This window comes from Balearica regulorum, chromosome 10, assembly GCF_011004875.1.
Source record: "Balearica regulorum gibbericeps isolate bBalReg1 chromosome 10, bBalReg1.pri, whole genome shotgun sequence".
Taxonomy (NCBI): domain Eukaryota; kingdom Metazoa; phylum Chordata; class Aves; order Gruiformes; family Gruidae; genus Balearica; species Balearica regulorum.
In genome coordinates this window covers 5,152,124-5,177,422 of record NC_046193.1, presented here as the reverse complement: position 1 = coordinate 5,177,422, position 25,299 = coordinate 5,152,124, and the positions used below count along the sequence as shown (strand labels likewise).

The 25,299-nt window shown below is 62.4% G+C and overlaps 1 protein-coding gene across 1 annotated transcript; it reads right to left on the bottom strand.

Moving 5' to 3' along the window:
• Positions 1-369: 369 nt before the first annotated feature.
• Positions 370-25,299, bottom strand: LOC104636693 (semaphorin-3D). The gene is made up of 18 exons (XM_075762857.1): positions 25,175-25,299; positions 12,779-12,969; positions 7,718-7,878; positions 6,915-6,977; positions 6,547-6,666; positions 6,114-6,216; positions 5,538-5,666; positions 5,072-5,217; positions 4,740-4,854; positions 4,511-4,580; positions 4,001-4,145; positions 3,688-3,910; positions 3,479-3,567; positions 2,950-2,991; positions 2,514-2,671; positions 2,204-2,268; positions 1,847-1,977; positions 370-1,761 (listed from the first exon to the last, which is right to left on the bottom strand). Exons 2-18 carry the CDS (start codon positions 12,900-12,902, stop codon positions 1,345-1,347), a joined length of 2,301 nt encoding a protein of 766 aa, XP_075618972.1. The 5' UTR covers positions 12,903-12,969; positions 25,175-25,299; the 3' UTR covers positions 370-1,344.

Genomic DNA, 25,299 nt, shown 5'->3' with positions numbered 1-25,299 from the left:
AGGCCAAAAGGGACGCGTGCAGCAAATACCTTCACAACCGGTGTATCTCACCACTCCGGGATGAATTTTGTTAATCCAGTCTTGGAAGGACCGGGGGGGGAGGGCTGGGGCAGGGGGGCAGAGGTTCAAAGGGGAACGTAGTCCAGCTAGATGACAGTGGGGATGATGGCTCCTCGCAACTCGAGCAGAGCGAGCGCTCCCTTCGAAGGGACGGCGGGAGTGAGGGGCAGCAACCTCTGCCGCCTCCTGGACCACCACCACCGCCCGCCGCTGCGCTGCTGCTTCGTGGCTCCCACCTTGGTGAGCTGGTGTCTCTGGCAGATCCACGGGAGCCTGAAGGAAAATCCATCGCTGAGTCTCATTTTGGGTTTTCTGTTGTTTTGGGGTTCTTTTTTTTTTTTTTTTTTCCTTTTCTTTTTTTACTACCGCCTTAGTTTGTGGCCTGTGTTTTTGTGGTTGGAAAGAGGAGTATTGCTAGCAGGGTGGGTCGGTCGGTTGGCCCCACGCATGATCATGTGCTTCCCTCTTCTCTCTGTCGAACGGGATGTGCTCACCTGATCTCCCAGAACAGAGACTTTGAACAATTTGTTGTTTATATGATGTATTTATTTTTACTTGTGTTTCATGTCATTTTTTAAAAAAATAATAAATTGTAAGTTGGTATAACTGCCTGTTGTTTCTCTTTTTTTTTTTTTTTTTGGTAAAATAAATGTCAAAATTTAACAAAGCAGTGTGGTTTGAAGTGGATTGGAGCCGGCATAGGCACATCTGCAAAAACCAGGTTGCCGGAGCCGGGGCTCAGCAAGCAGCCATGCCCCGCTGCCTCCAGCGGCATTTGGGCTCTGCCGGCACCTCCACAGCCGCCCAGGTGAGCACCCCGCCGGGGCACCGCGCTGCCAGGGCTGCATCGAGGAGCCTGCCACCTCCGGAGGGGAGGGACGCCGGGTCCGGGCACGTGGGTGTCCGCAGCAGGGCTGGATGCTGCCGGGTGTTGGGGAACCATTTGTGAGAGCTGGCTGTTTCCCTTCTCCATCCTCTGTGCTTATTATTGCTGCTGATGACAATCGTCATTAAGGGCCAGGGGAAAAGAAGGAGAATAAATATTCTGCGGGGAGAAAAAAGCTTTGAGTCTCGGAGAGCCGGTGCGGGCTGCATGCCCCGGCCGTGGCATGCCCCCTGGGGCGCACGGAGAGGCAGCGAGGACTGGCAGGGGTTGAGGTAGTAACAGCGAGGCGTTTCTGCGCGGGAAGCCGAGAGGTGTCTCGGAGCTGATGCCTGCGCACGAAAAGGGCCCTGGAGAGACCGGGAAAGGAGCTGCGGGTGGCCCCGGCTCCCTGTACCCCCTCAGAGGGGCTGGGGGTGCCTCCGCACCCGGCCGGTCTTGCTGTCTGGGGATGGGTGCTGCCACTTCTGGTGCCAGGCTTTCTGCCGCTGCCTTTCCTGGTGCCGCAGGGCGTTGCAGTAGGCATCCAGGCTGGTGCCCGGTGCCCCCAGGGCCCGCGGGAAGCCCTTGTAGCCCGGGTGGAGGTCAATCCGGGGCCGGGGGCTCTGGTGGATCCCTCTTATCTCGACCCCCTTGCTCTGTTTGTAAGGTGGCACCTCCATGGCCTCGTGCCTGATGACACGGAGGCTGTATCGGGTGAGGGGCTGGGAGAAGGAGCGCTCCACCGCCTGGCACTCGTAGGTGCCCGCGTCCTCCCTCGTCAGCTGGCGGATCAGCAGCCCTTGCTCCAGCACCGAGAAGTGGCCGTTGTTCCTGACCTGGGGCAAAGGCAAGAGCACGGCGGGTCAGACCCAGGGACCGAGCCACCCCTGTGCCTCGTCCCCACTGCCCTGTCCCCCGTACCTCGCTCAGGCCCATCTCCTCGCCGTGCTGCACCAGCCACCGGATGGTCGTCTGCGGGGAGCGTGCCAGGCACTCGAGGAAGGTTGAGTTCTTCTCCACCCCAAAAACTAACTTCTCCACGGCAGTGGTCCCTGTATGGGGGACAGGACAGGGGAAGGGGAAGGGGTGAGTACCCTGCATGGGAGCTGTGTGATGGACAGGGAGGGCAGCACGGAGCACCCAGCACACGGAAGGTCTGTGGCGGGCAGCGCTGGTGCAGCTGGTGGGCACTGGTTTCCCAGCACCATGCTGCCCACCCTCCCAGGCATTGCTGGCCCCCGGGCAGAGCTGACTGCCTGGGCTGGGGCTGGCGCTCACCCTCCGCGGTGTCCTGGCACTGGCTGAGCGGGTCAGACTTCAGCACGTCCTGGCAGCGGGCACGCCTGTGGAAGAGTAGACAGAGCTGTGGGGTGGCATCCGGCCCGGGCTGTGGGACCCCTCCATGGCAGAGCACCCAGGGAGAAGGGGAGGGCTGGGGGGACAAGGGAGGGCTGGGGGACAGGCAGGCAGGGTGGCAGTAGGGGTCTGGGCTGATGGATAAAGCTCCAGGGCTGGTGGCTTTCCCTTCCCTGCTCTGAATGCCATCCCTTTGCAGGGGACAGCAGGGCCGGCCGGGGGGGATGCTCACCTCTTCTCGGTGAGCAGGTGTGGGGCGCAGGTCCTGCTGTCCCAGGTGCAGTAGGGGTCCCTGGCCAGGCAGCAGTCGGTGCAGGTTTTGCCGTAGAGCTCGCAGCGGTACAGGGAGAGCTGGAGCAGCCCGTGGGTGCTGCTCACAAACAGCTCCTGCTGCTCGGGCAAGCAGAACAGCGGCAGTCAGTACCCCCAAACTAGAAACTGGGGCTAGCTGGGGAGCAGAGCTCCCTGCCCCGTGCTGGGAGCGGGGCACTGGGAGACACGGGGGAGTGGGGGCCAGAGCCTGCCACCCCCAGGCTGCCCTGGCAGGAGCCCATTCCCTAAACGTGCAAGCCCTGAGGCCAAGGGACCCAGGCAGAGGGGCTGGGGCCAGCTGGCCTCTGTGCCCTGTCCCTTGGCTGCTTTAGGGAGAAGCAGGAGGGAGGACTCACCCGCTTTGGTGACAACTTCATGTCCAGGATGGGAGAAGGCACCTGGAGGGGAAGGAGAGGGTGCTGCAGCCATGTCGGTCCTTCCCAGGTACCCCCACCTGCCAGCGGGGCTGGGAGCCCGGGGTGGCAGGGGGCCAGGGCCCTGGCCCAGCTCCCTGGCCCCAGCTCCTCCCGCTCCGTGCAGGCAGCCTGGGCTGGTCCTGCTCAGCTTGGGCAGCCCTGCCTGGCAGCCGTGCTTTCAAACCTGAGCTCAGCCCTCCCAGTTTCGTTCGGGCTCCAGTGTGCCACCCCTAGACCCCCTAGGGACTGGGTGGGGAGCTGGGAGATGACTTGGCTCTGGTCCCCTGGCTGCCCTCCATGCCATCAGCATCTCCTGCCGGTCAGGGCAGGTGGGAGCCACAGGCAGTCAGGCAAGGGACCTCCTGGATAGAGGCCAGTGACTTGCAGCAGGAATTTGCAGGGAGGATGCCACAGGACGAGGGTAGTCTGCATGGTCCAGCCACCACGGTCCAGCCCTGGCCTCCCATACCTTAGTGACGCTGATCTCCTCCAGGCTGATCACCTCGGTGCCATGGCTCACCCCACTGGCCAGCCCCACCTTCAGGACTTTGCCTTCGTCTGTGAACGCAGCAGGAGAAGGAGCTGTCAGGGCCAGGAGCCACCCGAGCCGACAGGACCGGCACGCCATGCAAGCTGCCACGTGCTGACAGCATCCCCAGAGCTGGGGTGAGTTCCCACCTGTGCCGAGGAAGAGCACGTCGTAGTGCCGGCTCTCCAGCTCCAGCCTGTGCACCAGCAGCCGCCGCAGCCGGTAAGGTACGTTGACCCTCACCAGGACGGGCTGGCGGCCCTGCGGGTACACGGGCTCCCACATCAGCTGGTGGGTGCGCATGAAGCTGATCACCTCATCCGGGAAGTCCTTGGTGGACTGCAGCAGGGGGTCGTACGTCTCGCTGGGGCACTGCGTGGCAACACGGGGTTGGGGGGGGGGCGCACGTGAGGGCCAGGCCAGCCTGTCCCGCTCCCCCTCCTCTGCTCCCCAGCCCCTTACCGTGCCAGGACGGGGATAGGGGATGCGGCCCTTGTATTCTACCCAGCGGTAGTCGAATCCCTCCTTGTGTGCGAAGGGGCCGCTGAAGGCAGCTCTCACCGCAGCCATGGAGTAGACGCAGACGGCAGAGCCACTGAACACACCGCTGCGGGGGGAGCGCAGGGCTGTCAGTGTCCCTGCCGCTCCGCAGGGACCAGGCACATGCACACCCGTGCCCACGCTGTCCCATCAGCACACGGCACCCAGGGGTGACAGGAATCCCTTTGGCACAGCTGGTCCAGCCTGAGGGACCGCTGGTTGTGCCGATGCCAAACCTGGTGGTTTGGCAGATGGGCTGGTGAACCAGCAGCAGGGAAAGCAGTGAAATGGCCGGTGGCCCTTCCTCTTCCAGCTGGGTGCTGGTCCTGCCCTTCTCCTGCCCCCCCCACCCAGGACTCCCCATGGGGCAGCACTGGTAGGGGCTGGGGGGCTGGACTGCCCCATGCAGGGGCTGACCAGAGCCCCGCTCACCTGGAGACCGTGAAGAGGCCGAAGACAAGGGGGTTCTGGGGGTCCCGGGTGCGCAGGAGGAAAACATCCTCTGCAAAGAGAGGGGTGGAGGTGAGGCACTCAGGAGCTGCAGCGTGGGTCCAGGGGATGCGGGTGGACGTCCTTGGCTGGCCATCCCCGTGGCAAAGGGGAAGGAGCAGCCGCGGCAGAACAGTGTTGCTCCCGGCTGCCGAGCTGGCTGTGCACTCACCGAGCTGGTCGAAGTGGGTCTCGGTACCCTGGGGCCCGGGGATGGAGCACACCAGGCGGGCCTTGAGGAACGTGCTCCAGCGGTTGATGAGGCTGCGCTTCCCTCCAACGTCATTCTGCCGGGCACCAAGAGCCAGGCTCAGCCCGGCCTCTCCGAGCCTCCCCCACCGCCGTGCACTCCTTGGTCCCCACAGTGGGACACCCTCAGCCCTGAGCCCTCTGCTCTGTGGTAGGGGTGTGGTGACACCCTCATGTCCGCCCCTTGGCCCAGAGAAGGTAAAAGCCCACCTGGTGGGACACCCAGTTATGGCATACTGGCCTTTGGTGACTGACCTTGCAGACCCGGGCCACCCTGGCATGGATGTGCCGCCTCTCCCACTGCCCAGCTTCCATGGCCGTCTCGCGGAAAAAGATGTAGACCTTGTCATCGTGTGGGTTGTAGGTATCGGGGATGGCGTAGGCACCGACGAAGGCGGGCTCTGTTGGGGGGAAGGAGCAGCACGACATGGCCCTGTGCCCTGTTGTACTGCCCTTGGAAGCCCTTGGGAGCAGGGTGAGATGCTGAGGGCACCCAGGGTGCCCCATGGAGACCCTGCTACCCAGAAGGCAGAGCCCCATTCCTGGTGCCCAGGCTGCAGAGTGCATGCTGGAGCACGGGTCCCACCAGAGGCTTCATCAGTGCTTCCCCCCACAGAGGAGAAGGAAGTCAGACCACTGAGCTCTGGAGCCAGTGCTGGCCCCCGCCTCTCCCCAGCAGGCAGGAGAGCCCCCCGTGCCCCACGGGCCCCCCCGGTCCTACCGTGTAGCCAGTGGTCCTGGTTCTGCTCCGTCCGGATGTAGCTCTGCTCGGCCCCATGGACCCAGGTCCGGAAGAAGGCAGCGCTGCTGCCCATGAAGTCACTGGACGTGCCCGAATAGAGTTCCCCATCTGCAGGGTTGGGGGTGCGGGTGGGTTGGGGTGCCACAGCTGGAGGTCCCCTGAGAGGACGTCCCTGTGTCCCCCGAGGCTCGGGGAGGGTGGAGGTGGCACAGCGTGGCTGAGAGCCTCCTCCAGACCTGTGACCCAGCATGGCTTCTAGCCCCCAACCCGCCCAGCCCTTCCACAGCATTGGTACAAGGTGGGCAGGCTGGTGGCACCGCACACCCCCACGTGTGTGCCGCTCGATCTACACCCTGCATTCGCGATTCTGTGCAAGAACTGCGAGGTCGGGGTGAGCCGGGGCAGGATGGCTCTGCGGGATGGCTCCTCTCACGCACCGGACCAGGACCGCAGCCACGTGCAGCAGGGCAGGGCGCAGGCACTGCTGCCATCGCCTCCCAGCACAGACCATCCCCAGCGCTCCCACCTTCCAGCATCACCTCTGCTCCCTCTTACCGATGAGAAGCCCTGTGAAGGGTTCATGGGGGCTGTACGGACACCGTCCTCGCCCCGATTCCAAGGAGTGGGTCACCAACCGCATGGGGGGAGTCCCAGGACCCTGCCAGAGCCAAAGGGAAGATGTCAGCCTGGGGTGAGGCTGGAAACAAGCCGGGCATGTGGAGAAGAGTGGGAAGGAGGTTGGTGTCCTCGGTGGGTCCCCTCGGAGGGGGCTGCCAGGACCCGGTCCCATCCCCATGGGCACCCTGGCACTGCCAAACCGGGGCTGCTTCTCACCACACGCAGCAAGGCCATGCAAGTGTCAGGGACCCTGGCCACCCGCCCCGGGCTCCGGGGCTCCCTCTCCCTCCCCCTCGCTGGTGCGTGTGTGGGGGGGGTGTCTCTTGCCACCTTCTGCAATGGGGCCATGGCTGGCCAGGCTATCCCTCACCTTCCCCCTGGCTCCCAGCTGGATGAAGGCACAGACAGGCTGGTAGGAGCCGGTCCCGCAGGCGAACACGTGGCTCCTGTTGAAGGGCTGGAGGAGGCGGATGAAGTTGGCACACTCCGTCTGCTCAAGGGGAGATGTTTGTCAGCGGGCTGAGCCCAGGTCTGGGCACTTGTGCCCAGCCCCATAGCACGTCTGCTTGGGATGTGGGAGCCCCGGCCAGATCCTCCCCTGGCTGAGCCGAACTCCATCTGGCTCAACACCCTTGTCTCAGGCAGACCCTGCGCTCCCTTTCAAGGTCATGTGGGTGTTTAATATCCATGGCAAACCGCAAAAGGCTGCGAGCGGGGGGCACTGCCAGCCCTGCTTACCTCCATGTCCTTCCCTGCCAGCTGGCAATGCTCAACCTGCTCCTTCGAGGCTGGCCAGAAAATCTGCAACACAGAGAGCCCACCGATGCAGCCCCTGCTTCCCTTCACCTCCCTGCGCCAGCTGGCTCCCACGGGCACCGGTGGGAACGGGCTCAGTCAAAAGCTGCCGCCGGGCTCAGGCACCTGGTGAGGACATGGGAGTGCCCTGCGACGGGTCTGACACCTCCTGGGGTCCCCAGGGCCTGGTGGGCAGCCAGCCAAGTAGGCTCAGAGCGAATCTGGCGTGGGGACGGAGCCTGGGTGGGCCGCGGCACACCCAGTCGGTGGGCAGGCTCTCCTGGATCCCGGCCCGTGGGAACGCCAGGCTGCAGGGCCTTAATGGGCTTTCCTTTTGTCGGGCCTGAGCTGCGCACCACGCCAGCAGGATATCTTGGGATGACATTAGTGGACTTGCTGCTGGGGTTGTTTTAGCTCTCGCAGCAGCAGCAGGCACTAGGTGTGATAGCAGGGCTCCGGGCACTGCTCTGGACCTCGCCCCGCGTCCGCCCGGGGCTCCTCTCCTGGCTGAGCTGCCCTGTCCCTCCCCGACATCAGCCTGTCCCAGCGGGGCTCAGCACCGCCAGGGATGGGTTGACCACACCGATCGAGACATCCTGGTGTAAATGTGTCGCCGGGGATGTTAGAGCAGCCCAGCTCAGAGCACATCCATCTCCACGCCCCGGCACTGGAACAAGGAGCGGCTCCCGGGGAGGAAGAGGACAGCCCGGCCAGGGTCACACTCACACCCTCCTCCCAGCACTGACCTTCTCGGGCTCCCTGCTGGGATGGTCCAGGTGGAGCAGGAAGATGTGGTTTTTTGCTCCCACCATCAGCCAGGCCCTGTCTTCATCCACTAAGAGGGCTTGGAAATCCATCCTGTCCCCTGAGGCCAGCAACAGGCGAGAGCTGTTGGATTTCAGCAGATCTAAGGAGACGAGGTGCGTGAAAGAGAAACCCATCCATGAACGACACGACAAGCACCAGCGGCCCCGTCCTCCCCATCTCCGGGACAGCTCTGCTACCCACCCCTGCCCAAGGGAACACAGTTTTCCTGCCTCTGCCTTAGCAGAAAAATATCACCTTTGGTGCCCCAACGCTCGTCATGGAGCCTCCTCCCATGAGCCTACCTGGAGGGAACAGTGAGTCACCCCTACAAAGAGGAACACTACGCTGACCTTGCCCTGGGCTGGGCTGGTTTGCAGGGCACGGGGCAGGACTGTGGTCCAGCCTCAGGAGCCCAGGTTGCTCAGCTTCCAGCCAGCCTTTCGGAGGAGCTCTTGGAGCCCCTGCACCCCAAAACTGTGGGGACAGGGCTGAGAACACAGGAGACTTGCTTCCCATAACTCCCAGCATGTTTTTCCTGGGCTTCAGATCAAGAGAGTTTATATAAAAAAGGGTTTTGGCTATTCGCTGGGGTGACGCATCTCTCCAAGGAAAGGCTGGATGAAAACACAGCCCAGCCTGGACACTTCTCTCCTCCGCCTCTCCCCAAACCTTTAGGTCTGCGAGGTGTGTGCTGCTGGGCTTTACCCCAGGCACCGGGATGGGCAGGCGGATGGGTGCACTGGGACAGACAGATGGACGGGTGGCCGGTCCCTGGCCCAAGGAGTTGGAAGGGAAGCCCCCAGCTGTGTCCCGGGTGCCACTCTGACCCTACATCCACCACCCCACGTCCCCCCCCCGCCCCGTGTCCTGAGACACAGCCTAAACCCAGCATTAGACTGGCTCAGGAAAAGGGCTTTTAAGAGCACCCTTTTGGCACTGCTGGAGCGAGGAACCACCTTGCCGAGGGCGGCAGTGTGCCCGGGACCCCCACGGGCATGGCAGGGCAGCGGGAAGGGCTCTGCTGTTCAGGCTGTAGCTCCTCCTGCGCAGCAGAAGCCTGGGGGCTGCTAGCATGGCTCCTCCGGCACAGCTGTGGGCGTGCGAGAGGGACAATAAGCTCTTCTCCCTTGGTTAACCACCCCTGAAACAACCCCCGCAGGGCCTGCATCGGTCCGTGATGTGCAGCGCCAGGTTTTGGGGCTGGCTGCCGGGTGAGCATCCCCAGCACGACAGGGGCAGCTGCTGCACCGGACACAGGATCGCAGCAGCTGCCGCCCCGGCAAGCGCCTGATCCCAGGGATCAAGACAGGGGAGACCGGCACTGAGGCAGGCTTTAGAGCTTCCAGAAATCATAACGCGTTGCTTTTCTCTTCAAAGGATCCAGCTAGGGAGAGGGTGAAGGCTGGCTACGCCGGCAAGGCTGCTCTTGGCTTTGGTGCTGTGCAGGGAAAGGTGCCGTGGGCAGAGGGATGGAGATGGGCTGCTGCTGGATGGGGGCTGCCGAGCAGCGGAGCGTGGCTGGAAATCCGGAGTGATCTGTCAGACCCAGGCTGAGACATTACCCAAACCCAGGTGGACTGAAGCAGTGTGCCAGGAACTGAGGGAGGGAAGCCGTCAAGGGGAGCCGGTGCTGGCCGGGTGGATGGGAGCGTGGGCAGACATGCGGCCCCAGGCACAGGTGGGGCGTACGTGGGGACGGGCACGGTCCCATTCAAAGGGGACCGACTGACCCGGGAAGTTGCGTGTCTCTTCCTTCCACCCCGTTTCCAGGGCAGAGGGGAAGCGGGGCCAGTGCCTGAAAGCTGGAAATGCCGCTGACGTCCGCTCGTCCCGGGGGGAAAGGACCTGCTGGGCCACCGGCAGCAGGCAGAGGTCCCTGCCCGCGTCAATGCCACGCAGCCGGGCTCGCTCCCAGCGGCCATTTCCTCCTCCTCTTCCTCTGGGGTCAGGGCTCCAGTCACTGCGGGACACAACCCCCCCTCTGCCAGGAGCCGCTCCCAGCAGTGTCGGGGAGCTCCTGGCCCTCCTCCTGCTCCCACAGGAACTGTGCACAGCCCCATTCCCTCGGGTACCCAAGGGCTCTCCTCCGGGTGCCGAGGCGGGGGCAGGTTTCCAAGCCACTTCCCACCAGCTGAATGGGATTAACAGCCAAATTCCTGTCCCTGCCTGCGGCCCCGTTGTCACCGCTGGGTCCCCAGCAGGCTGCAGCACACTGCCCACCCTCCCGTGTCTGCCAACGCCCCCGGGACCTGCCAGAGCCAGGGAGAAGGTTCGTCCAATACATGGGTGTGATTAAGCGGAGTGGGACAAGGCTGGTCCCAGGGAACGTCACCCGCTGGTCACCCCCTGCCCCGTCCCCGTCCGAGGACAGGGTCAGGCAGGACGATGGAGGAGCCCTCCCCGCTGGGCTCTCAGGCCCGCTGCGATAGCACGTGGGAGGGCCCAGGAAGGACTCCCTGCCCTGCTCTTGCACCGGGAGACCTCTGGCAGCACCAGTGACCACGAGGGTCTCAGCCTGACTCCGTGTGACGCGGTTCTGCTCCCTCACCAAGGGGACGTGGAGTGCTGTGGCTCCAGACCCCGTACGCGGGCACAAACCAGCCTCTTCTTGCCCCCAGCGCAGCTATAGGCACAGGGCGTTTGAGCCAAACCCCGACCCTGGAGGCAGGGAACCCGCGGTCTCTGCGGCAGCTAAACCAATGGGTGAGCCCAGAGAAACATCCTCTCCTTTGTGCTCATTATCTCCCAAGGCCACGGTGTTTTTCTTTATTGTCGGGACCACTGTAACCGCCTTATCCCATCCATCATCTCCGCCTGCCCCTTAGCCACGGCATCCTCAGCGCAGGGCGACCCTGGGCTTCCTGGGGTCACAGCCCGGCTGTGCCGGGGGGCTATGCTCTCCCCTTCCCCCAGCTGTCAGACGGAGCAGACCATGGAGGAGATCCCTGAAGCCCAGGGGAAGCTTGGTGCTAAATCAGGCTCCAGCCCCTCACTGCCGTCGGCTGATAAGAGATGTGCCAGTGCAGCTTTTGGTACCGATAACCAGAGACCCGCCAGCCTCCCGCGCTCCCGAGCACTTGCTGCACGGTGATGGCTTTCTGGGTCGTGCCCGGCTGGGCTGGCTGCGGATCAAAGGCTGGCAGAAGACCCATTTGCCAACTCCCAGCTGTGCCTGCCCTGGATTATTACAGTAAGAGGAGCTGGGAGGCGTGCTGTGGTTTCGCTGCATAGCTGCACTGCTCTATGGGCTCAGAGAACGGAGCGGCTCAGCTCCGGGCAGCGTCAGGGCTGACCCAGCCTGACCCAGCGGCTGCCTCTCGCGCGGCCGTGATTGCCGGCGTGCTATTATAAACCTCCTCCTCGCCTTCTCGGCAGGGTGGGAGCCGCTGCTGTTGTTCCTGGCCCCGTGCCCCGTGCCCCATCCTTCCTTTGCTCTCCCAGCCTTCGGTGCTGTCATTTCCTTCTCACAAGCCTGCTTCGCCCCCCCCCACCCCCCATGCTGGGATCTGAGGGCAAGGCTGGTCCCGTAGGTTCTGGGGCGGATGGACACTCAAAGGCCTCCTTTTATTTTTTTTTAGGAGTTTTTAAACCTAAACTTCTCAAGGCATTGTGTCCTTGAACCTGCCCCGTGCTGTCCGTGAGTCACATCCCCTGCCATTGTTCGCATTGTCCTTGAGCCCTCCCCATGCTGGGAGCTTCCTCTTTTGCCTCTGCCCAAGACTTGAGGGCTTCTGGCATGTCTGGCCCCAGGTCACTCTGGGGCTTTGAAGTCAGCAGTCCCTCTGCTCTCCTGCTGCCCCAGCAGCCCTGCGCCTCCTCCTCCTGCTCCAAGGAAAGGCAGACCCTGCACCATGTTTCCGAGCTGGGGCATCAGCAGGGACCATCTCCCCGCAGGGATATCCTGCATCTCTGGGAGGTCCAGTCCTCTCCAGCCACAAGCTGGGGGCATCTTCCACATCACCGGTGGCCACTGCCTGGAGAGCAGCTTCTCAGGGTGGTGAGCAGGCCAGGAGGACCAGACCGTTGAGTGCGATGCCCGTTGGAAAGCTGCAGTGCCACCTCCCAGGTGTGGAGAAGGGCTGGTTGAGCCCTGCCGACTGCCACATCCAGGGCAGCACCGGGGATGTGCTGAGCTGTCTGTCCTTCAAAGCTGTTTGCTCTTTTTCACACAGGAGAAGCTGAAAGCAGGTAAACTGGCCAAGTCCCCAGCGCAGGTTCCGTGGCAGGGTCACCAGCTGCTGGGCTAGCAGCCTCTGCTCTAACCGCTCGGGTCATTCCCCTGCAGACACCCTTTCCCGAGAGACTGTCCCCTCTTGCACGTCCCTGCTGGGGTGTGTACTGTGCTACCTGTCTGTCTGCTCTTGTTGCACCTAGAGAGGACCAAGAAGAGGCCCCCCCCTTTGCACCAGGCAGAAGAAGAGCAAACTGTGCCTCCTCTGAAGAGCCCAGAATCTAACCAGCCAAGACGGATGCGGGGGGGAAGGGTGAAGTGCAGCAGGGAAATGACCTGCACAGTGGGTCAGGCTCTCCTGGGCAGGACAGGAGGGGTAAGGGCAGAGGGGCTGAGCTGGGGCAGGTCCGTGCTGGTGGGAGGCAGAGGAAGGGGCCGGCAGCTCTGCCTGGGGCTCAGTGTCCCCATGGCACTGTGAGCGTGAGCACAGGGGACGTTCCCCCGGGGCTGCCCCGGTCAGCTCCAAACCAGGACACACCGTAAGATTCCCAGAGCGAGTCGGAGCAGAAGGAGACAACCCTGCCAGTCTCGGTGTTGTGCCGGACCAGGGCAAGGTGTTCCCTGCTCAGCCCCCTTCTCCGATGGGGTGTGCTCGGGGCTGCAGCCACGAAACGTCCCCAGGACCCAACGTGTGGAGGTGTTGCAGCCACAACTGCAAGGCTACTGCTTGCCTCCCCCGAGCCCTGGCCACCCCCCTCACTCCCTACCTGCAGGACACTCCCAAGCAAGGTGCAGACCCCAAGGAAATCCGCCTGGGTAGCCCCCTTACCTTTGTAGGTGAGGCGAAGGCGCGGGGCGTGCTGCTTCCATGCCTTGCTGCTGCCCGGCTGCTGCAGGAGGAGGCACAGGAGGAAGGCAACGAGGGGCAGCCTGCTGCCAGGGACACCCTGCATCCTGGCGCTCAGCGGCTCGCCCTCACAGCACCATGGTCCAGCGCCGAGATGCCGTCTCTGCCGCCAGCTGCAAGCAGAGAAGGGGGGCGGTTGCGGCGCTGCAGGCTGTGCGCGGGTCGGGACCCCCGGCCGGCCGGCCCCTGGCTGGGGAGGGTGCTCAAGGGACAGCGAGCGATGGCTCGGCCGGTCTGCAGGCAGCTCGTCCCCCAGAAGACGTCAGGCCAGCTGCCTGGCACAGAGGAGCCACCAAGAGCAAGTGTCCAGCCCCCCCCCACCCACAGCACTGCAAAATGAGCCGGGGCTGCTGTGCAGCCTGCTGCGGAGGGAGGTCACCGCCACAGTGAGCTCGGCGGGACGGGATGGGACAGCAAGGCAAGGCACAGGCTGGGGACCCTGCAGCACCCGCCGCAAGCGCCCTGGGAGCGTTTATCTGAGCAGAGCACCTGCAGGCTGCCGGGGGGCCGGGGCCCACCCCTCCCTGGGAGCGTGGGCTTGGGGAGGGAGACAAGGCTTGTCTTGAGGAGCTCACACAGCCCAAACCGGCTGGGCTGGGGGGGAAAGCGGGGGCCCAAGGAGGCGGGCATCTCGCTGGCTGGGCTGTCCTCGATGAACCTCAATCATCGATGGTTCTGAGAGGGTGAGGTGGATTTCTGATCGTCTCCACTGCTGTGAGCTGCGCCGGTCCCAGCTGGGACACCCTGCACCCTCCACCTCCAGGAGCTGGCGGAGCAGCCGGTGCTCACGGGGCCAGTTTGGGTACTGGGAGAGGCAGCTGTGGCTGGGAGAGCCACTCACCGGCTGCCCCGGCTGCCACCCGGGAGCTCCAGCGCGTTGCACGCAGCAGGGACCCCAGAAGTCCAGCCTGCCTAGGGGAGGTGTGTGGTGTGATGCCGGCGTGCCCGTGGCACACGGTACTCAGGAGCACCTGGATTTGAGCGTCCTGGGGGTGACTGACGAGAGGGAAGAGGCGACTTGGTGTTTAGGCATCCTCTGCTAAATATCTGCTCAGACCCCAGTGTCTGGCCAGAGCCTGGTGAGGGATCCATACTGTTTGTCTTACCTCAGCCTGGGGGTAAATCTTGTCCCTTTTACTCAAGGGGATATGAATGTTTTGGAGCACCGTCCATAAACACCACTTTTGTGATCCCTTCAGCATCAGCTGCGGCTGTGTGTGTACACGACACATCGCTCTGGCCGGTAGCTCTGCAAACTGCCTGGTCACCGCAGACCTCTCCAAGGCCACCAGCACCCGTTGGCTCCGGGATGCTGCAGGGCTCTCTTACATTCACCCCCTCGGAGGCGTACAGGGTTTCACAGCCTTGTCCGCCAGCTCCCACACCTCCCGCGGGGAGCGGGGCTGGCCTGGCAGCTCTTGGCAATTAATTCAAGCAATTTAGATGCATTTTTTCCTGCTTATAAACGTCCTGGTCCCTAAATGGCAGCTTTGACTAGAATGCCCCCTCTCGCTGCATATTAAGTTCTTCCAGTCCTATGACTGAAAGATTTAAAATGCGCTTTTTGGCTCATTCTTGGCCAGAGGCTCTTGGCGCAAGGAGCAGGGGATTTCTGCCGCCCTGGCAAAGGGTTGTGTAGGAGGGCTGGTGCGGCCAACCTTTTCCTACTGCCTTGGTCTCGGTCTTCCACAAGAAGGAGCACTCGGCTCTGCTTAGGGAGGAGGTTTCGGGCGCACGGAGTTGGGGTTTCTCTGCGTCCTGGCAGGCAGGGAGCAGGCAGGGAGTGGGCAGGGAGCAGGCAGGGAGCGGGCAGGGAGCAGGCAGCAGCCGGCGGCCGGGCTGGGGTGCAGCCCCTCGGCACAGCTCCTCTCCTGCCCATTCCCTGCCCTCGCTGCTGCCTTGCTCTCTCTCTGCTGTGCTCCGGAGCCTTCCCCCATCCCAGGAGACCTGGCACCACTCTGGGACCTGGATGCGACCTCGGGGTGGAGGCTGTGCCATTTTCTGTCTCTGATTTGGGGCTGCTTTCTCAACCTGTCCATCCCTTTCCTGGGCAGACTTTTCGATGGGCAGACCACTGCCTAGGAAGAAACTGCCCCCCCCCCCCCCCCCCCAGACCTGATGGGTTAGCTAGGTGTAACTTGCTCGTTGCTTGGCACATTGATCATGGGGGGGGCGGTTCCCAGGTAGGAACCCCATCAGCCACACTGGGGACCCACTAACAGACGGTGCTGCCCTGCCTTCCCCACAAACACCTTCCCAGCAGGCAGAGATGACGACCGGCTTTCCTGTGCCAGCGATGCTCCAGCGATTTTGGCTCTTCCCCACGCTCGGCCGTCTGCAGCAGAGTCTCCCAGAGCCGTCCTGCCGCTGACTTGCAGCCATGCCCCGAGTGAGAGCTGCTATCCCAGGGGTCATCGCGAGGACGTGCCTGGGATTTGACAGGGAATTTTTTTTCTTTGTCAATGTGCGTTCGGTTGCTGGAGGACTCGGGAAAACGCTGGCCTCTAATTGCAGCTTTCTATAAATGGAGCGGGGCCTGTGCTAGGCTTAGGTTTGGGCTAAGCCAGCCCTGGGAGGAACCTTTCATGACCCGGAGCGCCTGGGGATGCCAGGGTGGGTCGGGATTCTGCGGATGGCAGTCAGGGCATGGCTCCTGCCTCCGGGACACGCTCACGCATGGCTGCGGGGCGAGCTTTAGGGATGCTTCGCATGCCTGCAGCAGGGGCCGGGCCGTGGGACGGGCGTGCACGCTGTACCAGCGCGTCGTGTCCTCGCCCTGGGGATGCCAAAGGCAGGGTCGGTGGCGGCAGAACCTGCAGCCACGCACGGGGGGGAACCCAGAGCCCTGGCAGGCTCTTGCCGGGCACTTGGCAGGTCCAGCCCCTGATGCACAGCTAACATCCCGGCCGCAGCTCCCCGGCCGGCTGTGCCCGCAGCCCCCGGCGTGGGGGCATCCCTCGCTGTGCCAGGCGGAGCGGGGGCACCGGGGGAGACATGCGGCGGGGCCACGGCTCCTGCCTGTAAACCTCTGCCCAAATCTGCCCGGAGGTGAAGAGCTCGGCAGAGGCAGAGTTTACACTGAGAGGGGGAGCAAGGGTGTCTAGTGGATGGAAACAAGCTGCAGATGATGAATCCAGGGTTAAATTAAACACTCCCGACAGCTTTAAATAATCAACTGTCCTGAGCTGCAACTATTTCTATCTCAGTTTGGAGAGGGAAGTGCTGATGAGGGCAGGCTGCCGGGCGAGGGGACGGCTGGGGGTTAAGATTTCCTACGCCAGGCACCGTGGGGCCTGAGGGGGAGGACGTGGGTGATCGCAGCCCTGTTTCGGGGGGGCTGGCAGTCACCAGGAGTGCCTTGGTGTGGGTGGCACGGGTGGTGATGCCGCGGCGCTGGGCTGACTTTGTGCCGGCCGCAACCCAGCGCCAGCGGCGGCGGTTACCCTGCGTCCCCCCCTCCTCCCCTGCCACGGGCCACCTGTGGAAGTCCAACAGGTTTAAGGCTGAGCTGTCATCTAGAGTCACCGTTCTGTGGCACGGACCACCGAATTTTTCCTTTGGAGACAAAGTCCCCTGGAAGGTCTTGCCGGAGACTGAGCAGCACAGGGAAGAGACAAATCCCTCCTGTTTGAGACAGGCGGGTACGGGAGGGAGCTGTTTATCCGTGAAAGCACCAATTTCCTCCCGACAACGCCTGTTTGCTGTGATGCCACGAATAGTGTAAACCAGCCCAAATTTCAGAGGGGGAAGGGCCCTGGATTTATCAAGCTATGCATTATCTCCCGAGAGGGAAGAGCATGCTGAACTCCAGTTCTTCGGTGACCCTGCGGCACTGCCAGCAGCCCCCCGCGCTGCCTCCCTGCCCGGAGCAGCGTGCCCCGTGCTCCACCGCTCTCACAGGCCCCGATTGTGTCCCAGCTAATCCCCACACGCCATTTGCAGCCTGGTGCCTTCTTCAGTTACACTGCGGGGCTGGCCGGGCACGGGCGGGAGGTGAAGCGCTGGCCCCAGCAGCTGGGGGACCTCAAGGGAGAGGAGCTGGGGGAGGGGGGGGGGGGGGCTGCACCCCGGTGTCAGCATTCGCCTGAGGCTCCTAAGCAGCCCTGGCTCCCAAACCCGAGCTCCACGCTCTTGAGACTGTCCTGTGTCCGTCCCCCGCCCCGCAGAAGCGCTGGGTGCAGGTGGTCTCCTCCCTGCCTGGAGGGCAGGTACTGCTCTGGGTGCCAGGGGAAAGGAGTCTCACCCCGGCCAAGAACCTGAGGGGCAAAGCCAGGCGAGGAGGTCCAGCACACAGGACAGCCGTGCCCTGCATCAGGGAGTCTCCTCCTGTCCCGCGTCTTCCCAGGGCTCAGCCCGCGTGCCCGTCCCTGCACGCACCTCTGCACGTTGGTTGTGTGCACGTCGGTCTGCGCCGTGCCAGTGCAGGGAGCGTGCACGGCTGGAGCTGGTGGTCGTGTGCCTTGGCGTGCACCTCTGCCTGCGGCTGTCCCTCTTCCTAAAGAGCTGCCTGCCCCCCCTTCCTGCCCACGTGGGCGCGGAACTCCCCCTGCCCAGCCCGGGGCGCTGGCCGTCCCCCCATCCCGCGAGGGTGATGGATGCCCCAGCAGCTGCAGGGAGAGGCAGCTGTCGTCCTTCTCCAAGAGGGATGACAAAGCCTCGGCTCCCTCCCTGCTCCCCCCAGGGCTGCCTGGCCGGGGCAGGACTGATGCCGGGGAAGCCTGCGGTGCTGAGCTGTGGGACGGGGACAGAGGTAGGGGACGCTCCTGCAGCATGGCACCGGAGTTGTTGGGACCACAAAAGCCAGCGCCAGAGCTCAGGTGGCATCGGGACACCGTGGCGTGCCCTGCAAAACAGTGTGTGTGTGGGGGGGGGTCAGTGAACCCCTCAGTAATGCAGGTGACACGTGCCCAATAGCGAACGGCCCGCACGGAGCCCCAAAGGCGGGGGGACAGATTTCGGAGGGTTTGAATAGAGGACTTGTTCACCAGCGGAAGGCGGCTGAGGTTGCTCAGGCTTCGCCCGTGTTTCCCTGCCATCGCGCAGCAGGGCTGGCCAGCGGGCTCCCTTCCAGCCTGGACATCTCTCGACAGCCTCCCACGCTCCAGCCTCCTGAGATTAAAGCTCACGATCGCAATTAGCCCCAGACCACTCTTTCTTTTGCCAACCACCGCTGCCGAAGTGTGCCAAGGGCTGCGAGCAGGGAGGAATGAGTTCCAGCTGCTGCTGGCACACCGTGGGACGCCAGGCAGGAGGGCTCCTCGCTAACGGTTGTTACCTGGTGGTAACAGCGATGGGGCAGGGACAGCTCTGTGGTCTGGGCGGTATCGGGGGGAACTCATCACCTGTGGTGACACTTCAGAGCCTGAGCACTTCTTTTTTTTTTCCCTTTTTTACTTCTTAGGTGTGTTGATGTGCAAACATTCCCGGGCGCTGAGACCTTTGGTGTCACGTTAAGCGCACACCAGCTGCATTGCCGCGTGAATGCGGACCTCAGGCCCTGCAGCTGGTTTGCCTCCTCCCCCGTTGCACGACAAAGCGGTGTCCATGGCGGGCTGTGAGGGCGGCCGCCAGCGCTGCCCCGGGACGCCGGCAGAGCCCAGCTGCCCCTGCCCTTCTCTGCAGGCAGGAGCTGTCTGGCTGCCTGGGGCCTTGGAAGGTGGGAGCTGGGCTCGGCTCCTTATCTTTAGAGGACCCAACTTGCATGTTTGGAAGGGCAAATACAGCATCTCCTTTAACGGTGTTCATCTCCCTGAAGTTTCAGTAGCTTAAGGCATGCTCCAGTTGGGACCACATCCTTTGAAAGCAAATTACCAAGCCCAAGGCTGGCCAGGATATTAATAACTGTTTACGAAAGGATAAGGAGTTGGCTTCACTTAACGTCCTGCTAATCCCTTTCTTGGGAGGCCGCTGGCTCAGCCCCTACCTTTCCCTTGCTACTGAGAGAGGTGAACCCTGCTCTGGCTTGGCTCTCGGGCCTCAGGCTGGGAAGGTGACCCAGCAGTTGGGCTTGTCTACCGCAGGGTGATGGGCAGGGTGATGGGCAGGGTGATGGGCTGGATTGGCCCGTGCTGTCAGCCAGCAGTTCCTGCAGGGCTTTCTGTATTCCTGAACATGCTGCTTGAGCCAGATAGTGCCAGTCAAGTAACCTCCACCACTCCTCTAATTCACCCTTGCACTAGGAAGGCAGCAAGTCCAATGTGCAGCGAAACCCAGGTGGAGACGCAGCACAATCGCACCTTGCAAGTCTCTCACCTAAAATGCTGCCAGAGTACAGGCAGCTGCCAGTGCCACCGGGCTGCTGAGTCTGGGCAAACACACCCCAGGGAAAACCCGGGCAGGCAGGGGGTGTGTGTGACTCCACACACCCTCCGGCTCTCTCCTTGCCATACAAGCGCCCCATTTCCCCACCTCTGTTCCCGGCTTCCGTGCCTGCCGCATCCCCGGCGCAGGGCAGCGCTACGGTCCTGCTGCCAAGCCCCAGCCCAGGCAAGCGGCTGCGGGACGCTGCCCGGGCCAGGGCTCCCGGAGGGGGCAAACCACGCCGGGACGCCGGCTGGCAGCCGCGCAGGGGCAAATTTGGAGGAAGAAGGCTGGGCTCCTCCCCAGACAAAGCGGAGGGTCGGGGAGGTGGGACAAGTGCGGAGCAAGCGTGTCTCACGCCGGGCAGTGGCTGCACAGCTCATCTCAGCCCAGTCAGAATTAACTTGGTGTATTAAACTCCGGATTAACTTGGTGTATTAAACTCCCAACCTGCCTCCTGCCGCAACTGAGAAGTTTAAAATTCTGTCACTTTTGGGAAGGGGCTTGCCATCCTCTGATGTTGTGTTAGCGAAAAAGTACCCAAATAAGATAGCGGAGAGGCTCGGTGCTGCCCGCCCCACTCCGGGCCGGCTCCCCAAAGCCCCGGGAGTCCCCAGGGGCAGCCCCGCATTCCTCAGAGCCATTTATACCACGATGCCGCCCGCCGGCTGAACCCCCCTTGTCACCTGTCCGCCACACGGCCCGGCATTCCACACAGCCCTCGGGGGGCTCGGGGGGCTCTGCCCCGCTCAGGAGGCCTTTTCTGGGCTTCAGGCTTTCCAGGCTGGGTCTGGCACTCACGTGCTAAACCCTGGCAGGGGCTGCAAGGCCGGGGATGGGTTTCCTGATACGTCCTGCCCCAGGCTGGCTGAACAGCCGCCGCTGGGGAGAGGGGCTGGGTGACACCGGGGGTTTTCGTACAGAGCGTGCCAGCTCGAACCTCGGCCATGACCTAGTGTCACGGGCTGCTGGTCCTTCGGTGGCCCCTGGAAAAGAGGAGGTGAGCTTGATCAGGGTCCTGGTGGGCACCTATCAACATCCTAAGGGGCTTCTCTGCAGTACCCCAGCAAAAAAGCCAAGGGCTGGAGACAGCTCCGTCCCCAGGGGTGTCGCGAGAGAACCAGCCCTGGGAGCGCAGAAGCATCCCCGCTCCCAGGACAGGCAAGCTGCGCTCTTCTCCAGCACCTCCAAACCGGCTCCTGTTGCCACCTTATGCTGCCAAGGCTTTTTGCAGCAAATCTGCTTGATTTGTAAAGCAGCTTTTCTTCGTTCACAGTGGGATTATTGCTTCCCGCCTCCAGACCTGTTGGGCAGGGATGCTCAGCACCTCTCAGAGAGCTGTCGGCCTCACCGCGTTTCCCCCGGCTATAAACCCATTCCAGGCAGGAGCTGCCTGCGAAGCACCTGCTCTGCTGCTTGGTGACCCGGCTCATCCGCTTCACCATCGCCGGCCAGCGACACGGCTGCCGGTCGCGCTCCCAGAGCCTCTCGCTGTCCCAGCCGGGGCCGCTCGCCTCCCCCAACACTTGAAAGCTCTGCAGTGTTTTCTTTTCATCAAGAGGAGCCTTGCTCTCTGCCCTCCCTGGCCCGCTGCACTAATTGGAACAAGCTGGGCAGGCGTGGGGGGCTTTGCCGGAGAAAGTATTTTAATGAGGCTGGAGGGTGCCTGCACTGTTATCTGCTTCTTCTCAGAGCCTCTTGGCTGGGCTCCTCGGTAATTACAGCCTGGATTGCTGGGTGAGCTCTCTGGCTCGCAAGCCTTGGACCCCTGCAGAGCAACACGCTCTGGCAGCCCCCCGCACGGGCTCCCCCCTGCACGGGCTGCCCTTCGCTCCGGCACGCTGCTCGGGGAGTCGGGGGACACGTCTTGGCCTGGCGTTGAGCTCCAGAGTGGCCGAGCGACCTCGCAGTCCCCACGCCAGCAGATCTGCTGTGGCACCGGGAGGCGTCCGGAGCAGGGCTGCGGGCTCCGTGCAGGGTATTTCCGAGGATCAGCGACCAGCAGAGACACCGCGGGTGGACGCTGGGCCGTTCACCCCAGCTGGCTGCTCGTTCGTTCTCCCCCAGGGGACACCGGGTCAGCTCCAGGCCGAGCTGAAGGCACATCTGGCAGGGGTTGGGGCAGGTCAGGCGCTGGTCGGCTGCCGTAGCTTTTGTGCAAGGGGAACCAAGGCAGCTGCGCTAGCAGCAGCAGCGTGCTCCAAGGCAGGCAGCTCCCCTCGTTGCAATCGTTTAACTGGCTGCTCACAAGAGAGAGCACCCAGCCCAGCGGATGGTCACAAGCGGAGATACCTCCTCACAGCGCGGCTCCCTGTGCCAGAGGCAGCCCAGAAGCAGCCACCGTCACGCAGCACACCCAGGACGCTGCTCCCAGGACACATCCTTCCTGTCCAACCCCGAGCTCGTGTGCAGGCCTCTCAGGCCTCCACGTACTCTTCCACCCAGCGTCCCGCTGTGGAAGGCCACTGTGGCTGTCACCATTCCAGCGGGGACCTGAGGCGCAGATGGACTAAGTGACCTGCCCACGGCCAAACGGGAACCCCGGCAGGGCAGGGATTCACCCCAAGTGTCCCACCTTCCTCCAAGCAGCACGTCGTCCTCCTACACCGCAGACCAGAGCTTTGAGAAAGCTCGGCGCTGAGCCCGACTCTACCACCGCCCGTGCACAGGCGAGGATGCGGCACAGCAGCACGCGGCGGCCGAGCTCTCACCGCCCGCCCGGGTGGGAGCACGCACCGTGGGAAGACCAGCGCTTCTCTCAGTGGACAATGGACAGATTGAAACCGAAAGCCTTTTTTTTTTTTTTTTTTCATTTTCTTTTCACGCTACAAAATGCTCTGGCCAAATTAGCTGACATCAGTGATCTCCTGGAAAAACAGGGAAATAAACCTGAACTCGACGGTGGGAGAAGCAGAGTAGTTCCTGCGCACAATAAATGGCAGCTCGCCAGCGCGCGAGACAAGAACAATAACTGCACATGGCTTGTGAACGGCATTGTTTTAGGGAAACCATATCCTGGGCAGGCTACCAAGTCAACTGGGGGTGACGTGCGCGAGAATTGCGCTCCGTGCCATGCCATCCCGTGCCATCCCGCTGGCGGAGCTGGGTTGTGCCTGCGGGCACAGCGGAGCCGGGGGTGGATCGGGGGGCACGTAGGGTCACCAAGCATGGAGATGGCAGAGCCCAAATGTCCTACAGTGCTCGCATCAGGGAATAATAAAGACTTATCTCTGCTGGGAAAATGGAGTGCTCCCTCCCGCGTACCACAAAATCACTGTCATCCCTTGGCATCTAGCTACAAGGAGATGCTGGATTTTTACGGCTGTGATTTGGGATGATCCCATCTCTGGGGAGACAGAGTGACTCTGTCCCCGGCGCTGTGAGCACAGTAACCTCACGCTGGGCATTCTGCCGCTCGGTGCTTCAGTTATCCCAGGCAAAAAGAGCCGGGGAAGGTACAGCCAGCTCCTGCACGCGGGGCAGGAATGAGAAGTAGGTGGGAGGCGATGGGTGTCTCAGAGGGACCAGAGGCCCAAAGCTGCACACCCAGTCCGGACCAGGTAACGCTGTTTCACCCTCTTCCCCGGTGCAGCCTGTCCTCTGCGGGAGCTCCCTGCCACCCTGAGCAGGGTGGAGCGGGTCCCCCTGGGCAGACCTCCGCCCCGAGGAGGGCTCCTCAAGGAGAGCAGGTGAGGCCGGGCACGTCCCCCCATTCCCTGGCCGAAAGCCGTTCCCAGCCGCCCCCAGGGCCGGCGGGTTGCTCAGCTGACTGATCTCTATGTCTTTGCTTTCAACACCAGGTTTGTAACCGCACGAGCAAGCGCCTGTAAAGACCTAATTACCCCGTGCTCTCGAAGCCGCCTCTCGCTGTAATCCCAGCTGGAGCGGGGGTAGACCAAACTTGGAGGAAGAGGCAGCTCCAAGACTCCGGGAGCCAAGGTTTACAATAAATCTTCATCCTTGCTGTAAACAGCCCCTGAGAGTGTCACAGGAGCGCAGCAGAGTGAGGCAGCCGCAAACCCCCGCTGGCTCAAGGGCTTGGTTTGGCAAAAAGAGCATCGTTAGCAAGGAGTCCTGCTGAGGACCTCGGGCTTGGCTCCCGCTCCCTCTCCTTGATCTCGGCGCTGCTTGGCAGCCTCGCAGCCTGGCATCACCTCTTATCTAGCAATTCGAGATGGCTCAGACCGTGGCACCCCCTCTCCGGCTTCCGCGCACAAGCGCATCGGTATTTGGGAGAACGACTGACACGCTTGGGGGTTTCCTGTTTAGTTCTCATCCTAAGGAACCGCAGCAAATGATCCTTGTCTTGCATCCTTGTGGAATTCGGTGAGATTAGATTAGGGATGAATTCTTGCCATATTTCTTATAGAGCTAATATCTCTGCCCTGGCTTTCAAATTGACTGCCCCATCCCCGGCTCATCAATCACAAGGGTGTTTGTGTCTCTGTCGTTTTCAATGCCGTTAACTCAGCGGGACAAATCTATACGTTACAGCAATCCATCCTGTCAAGTCAGTGACCCATCGGGGCTGCCAGACCCCCCCTCTCCCTTTGAAGGCCGTGCGAGGACCGGCCAGCGGAAAGCTGGGACACGCTCCACTTGGCAAAGAGAAAGGTCCCCGTGGCTTGCGTGCGCGTCGCGTGGCCAGCATGTGTGCAGGATAGCTGCAATTCTGTGACCAACTCTCCTACAGCGCTTTCCCCTCTTCCCATCAAAAAATGCTGGTTTCCAGCTAGGCAGAAGTTTCCTGCCAGTGCTCCGCAGCCAGGCCGATGCGGTGATTCCTTATGGGCGATAAACCGCTTGACTAAACACAGCCACGGCAGCAACCTGAGGCTTGGGGCTTACCGAAGCCCAGCTACACCCTGCCTGTGAAATGCCTCCTGATGACTTCCAGGGGACAGTGCATCCCTCGGCCGGGCTGCCGTGCAGGACTGCCGCACACTTCCAGGAGCCGTAATTCACGCCAGAGGCGGTCTTATTCCAAGGATAGGAAGAAATAACCCTCTTTGTCTTAATTAAAGTATGTCAAGTGCTTTGTAACTTGTTTCTAGACATAAACAAACATGTAGCTGTCTCCCTCCCACCCTCACCCTGAGTATCACAACCCCATCGCACCGAAACAACATCCACCCATCGCGTTCAAGACGCCGGAGGCGCGTGAGGCTCCCGGCCATCTGCACCCAGGCTCTGCAATGCTTCCAGGCAGAAGGATCATTAGTTAAAGGGCTCCTTCAGAGAGCGCCCGGCATTTCTCAGGCTCTGTTTCTTTTCTGCCTGCTATATGGTATGTCCCGAGGTTGCCGAGAGCTGAGGCATTGCAGAGAGGGAGGCTGAATGTGTCCCAGCAGGTTTTATGAAGCCCGAGCAGGGGACAGTTGTCCCCACGGACCGGAGAGGCTATTTTTTTTCTCCTTGGACCAAGGCTGTCACAACTGCTCGGAGGCAAATGATTGATTTTTATTTGGGGCGGGGGGGGTGGGGGAAATCCAACAAAGCTGTCTTTGAGCAGTGGCAAAGACCCCAGCACAGACTAGGCGCTTAGCGTCGATCTGTCCAGTGTGGGATTTCGGGCTGTTAAACGATAGCAGCAAAGCGGAGCATCCAAGTCAAGGAGCCCCAGAAAAACCAGCCCTGGATGCAGAGAGCTTGCCCATAGTAACAAAACCTCCTGGAGCCCGCCTTAAGGCATTCATAGATAGAACCACAAAAGATTATTACCGCCAACTTTTCACCGCGTGCTGTGGCAAACCGAGCAGCAGAATAAGCTCCGCTCTCTCCGTAGGAGCTGGGAAAAGACAAGTCGCTCCTAAGTTGCTCTGCACAGAGATGTAAAACGCAACGAGGCAGAGGGTAAAAGCGAGCGGACTGTGCGGCGGGTCGGACCCGGTTCAGCAGCCCGGGCTGAGCACGCTGCCCCCCACCCCACCCCGCCGCGGAGAGAAAGGGGGCAGCCCGGCCCAGCTCCGCACCAATTTTCAGCTCCGCACCAATTAAAAGCATCTCTCGGCTACTCACCGGCCAAGGAGCCCGCGGGGTGTGAGCGGCGACGAGCCCGCCCTGCTGCCAGCCCAGCCGCCTCCAGCGCATTGCCCCCGGGAACCCAAAGCACCTGGAGGCTGCAGGGAGGAGCTGGGGGGGCG

Excerpts from the sequence above, each read along its gene's own strand:
- LOC104636693 (XM_075762857.1), bottom strand. The coding sequence starts at position 12,902 with ATGCAGGGTGTCCCTGGCAGCAGGCTGCCCCTCGTTGCCTTCCTCCTG. Across the intron at positions 4,146-4,510 it reads GGCCTCTTCACGGTCTCCAG|CGGTGTGTTCAGTGGCTCTG; the intron begins GTGAGCGGGGCT and ends CTCCCCCCGCAG. Across the intron at positions 2,269-2,513 it reads CACCTGCTCACCGAGAAGAG|GCGTGCCCGCTGCCAGGACG; the intron begins GTGAGCATCCCC and ends ACTCTTCCACAG.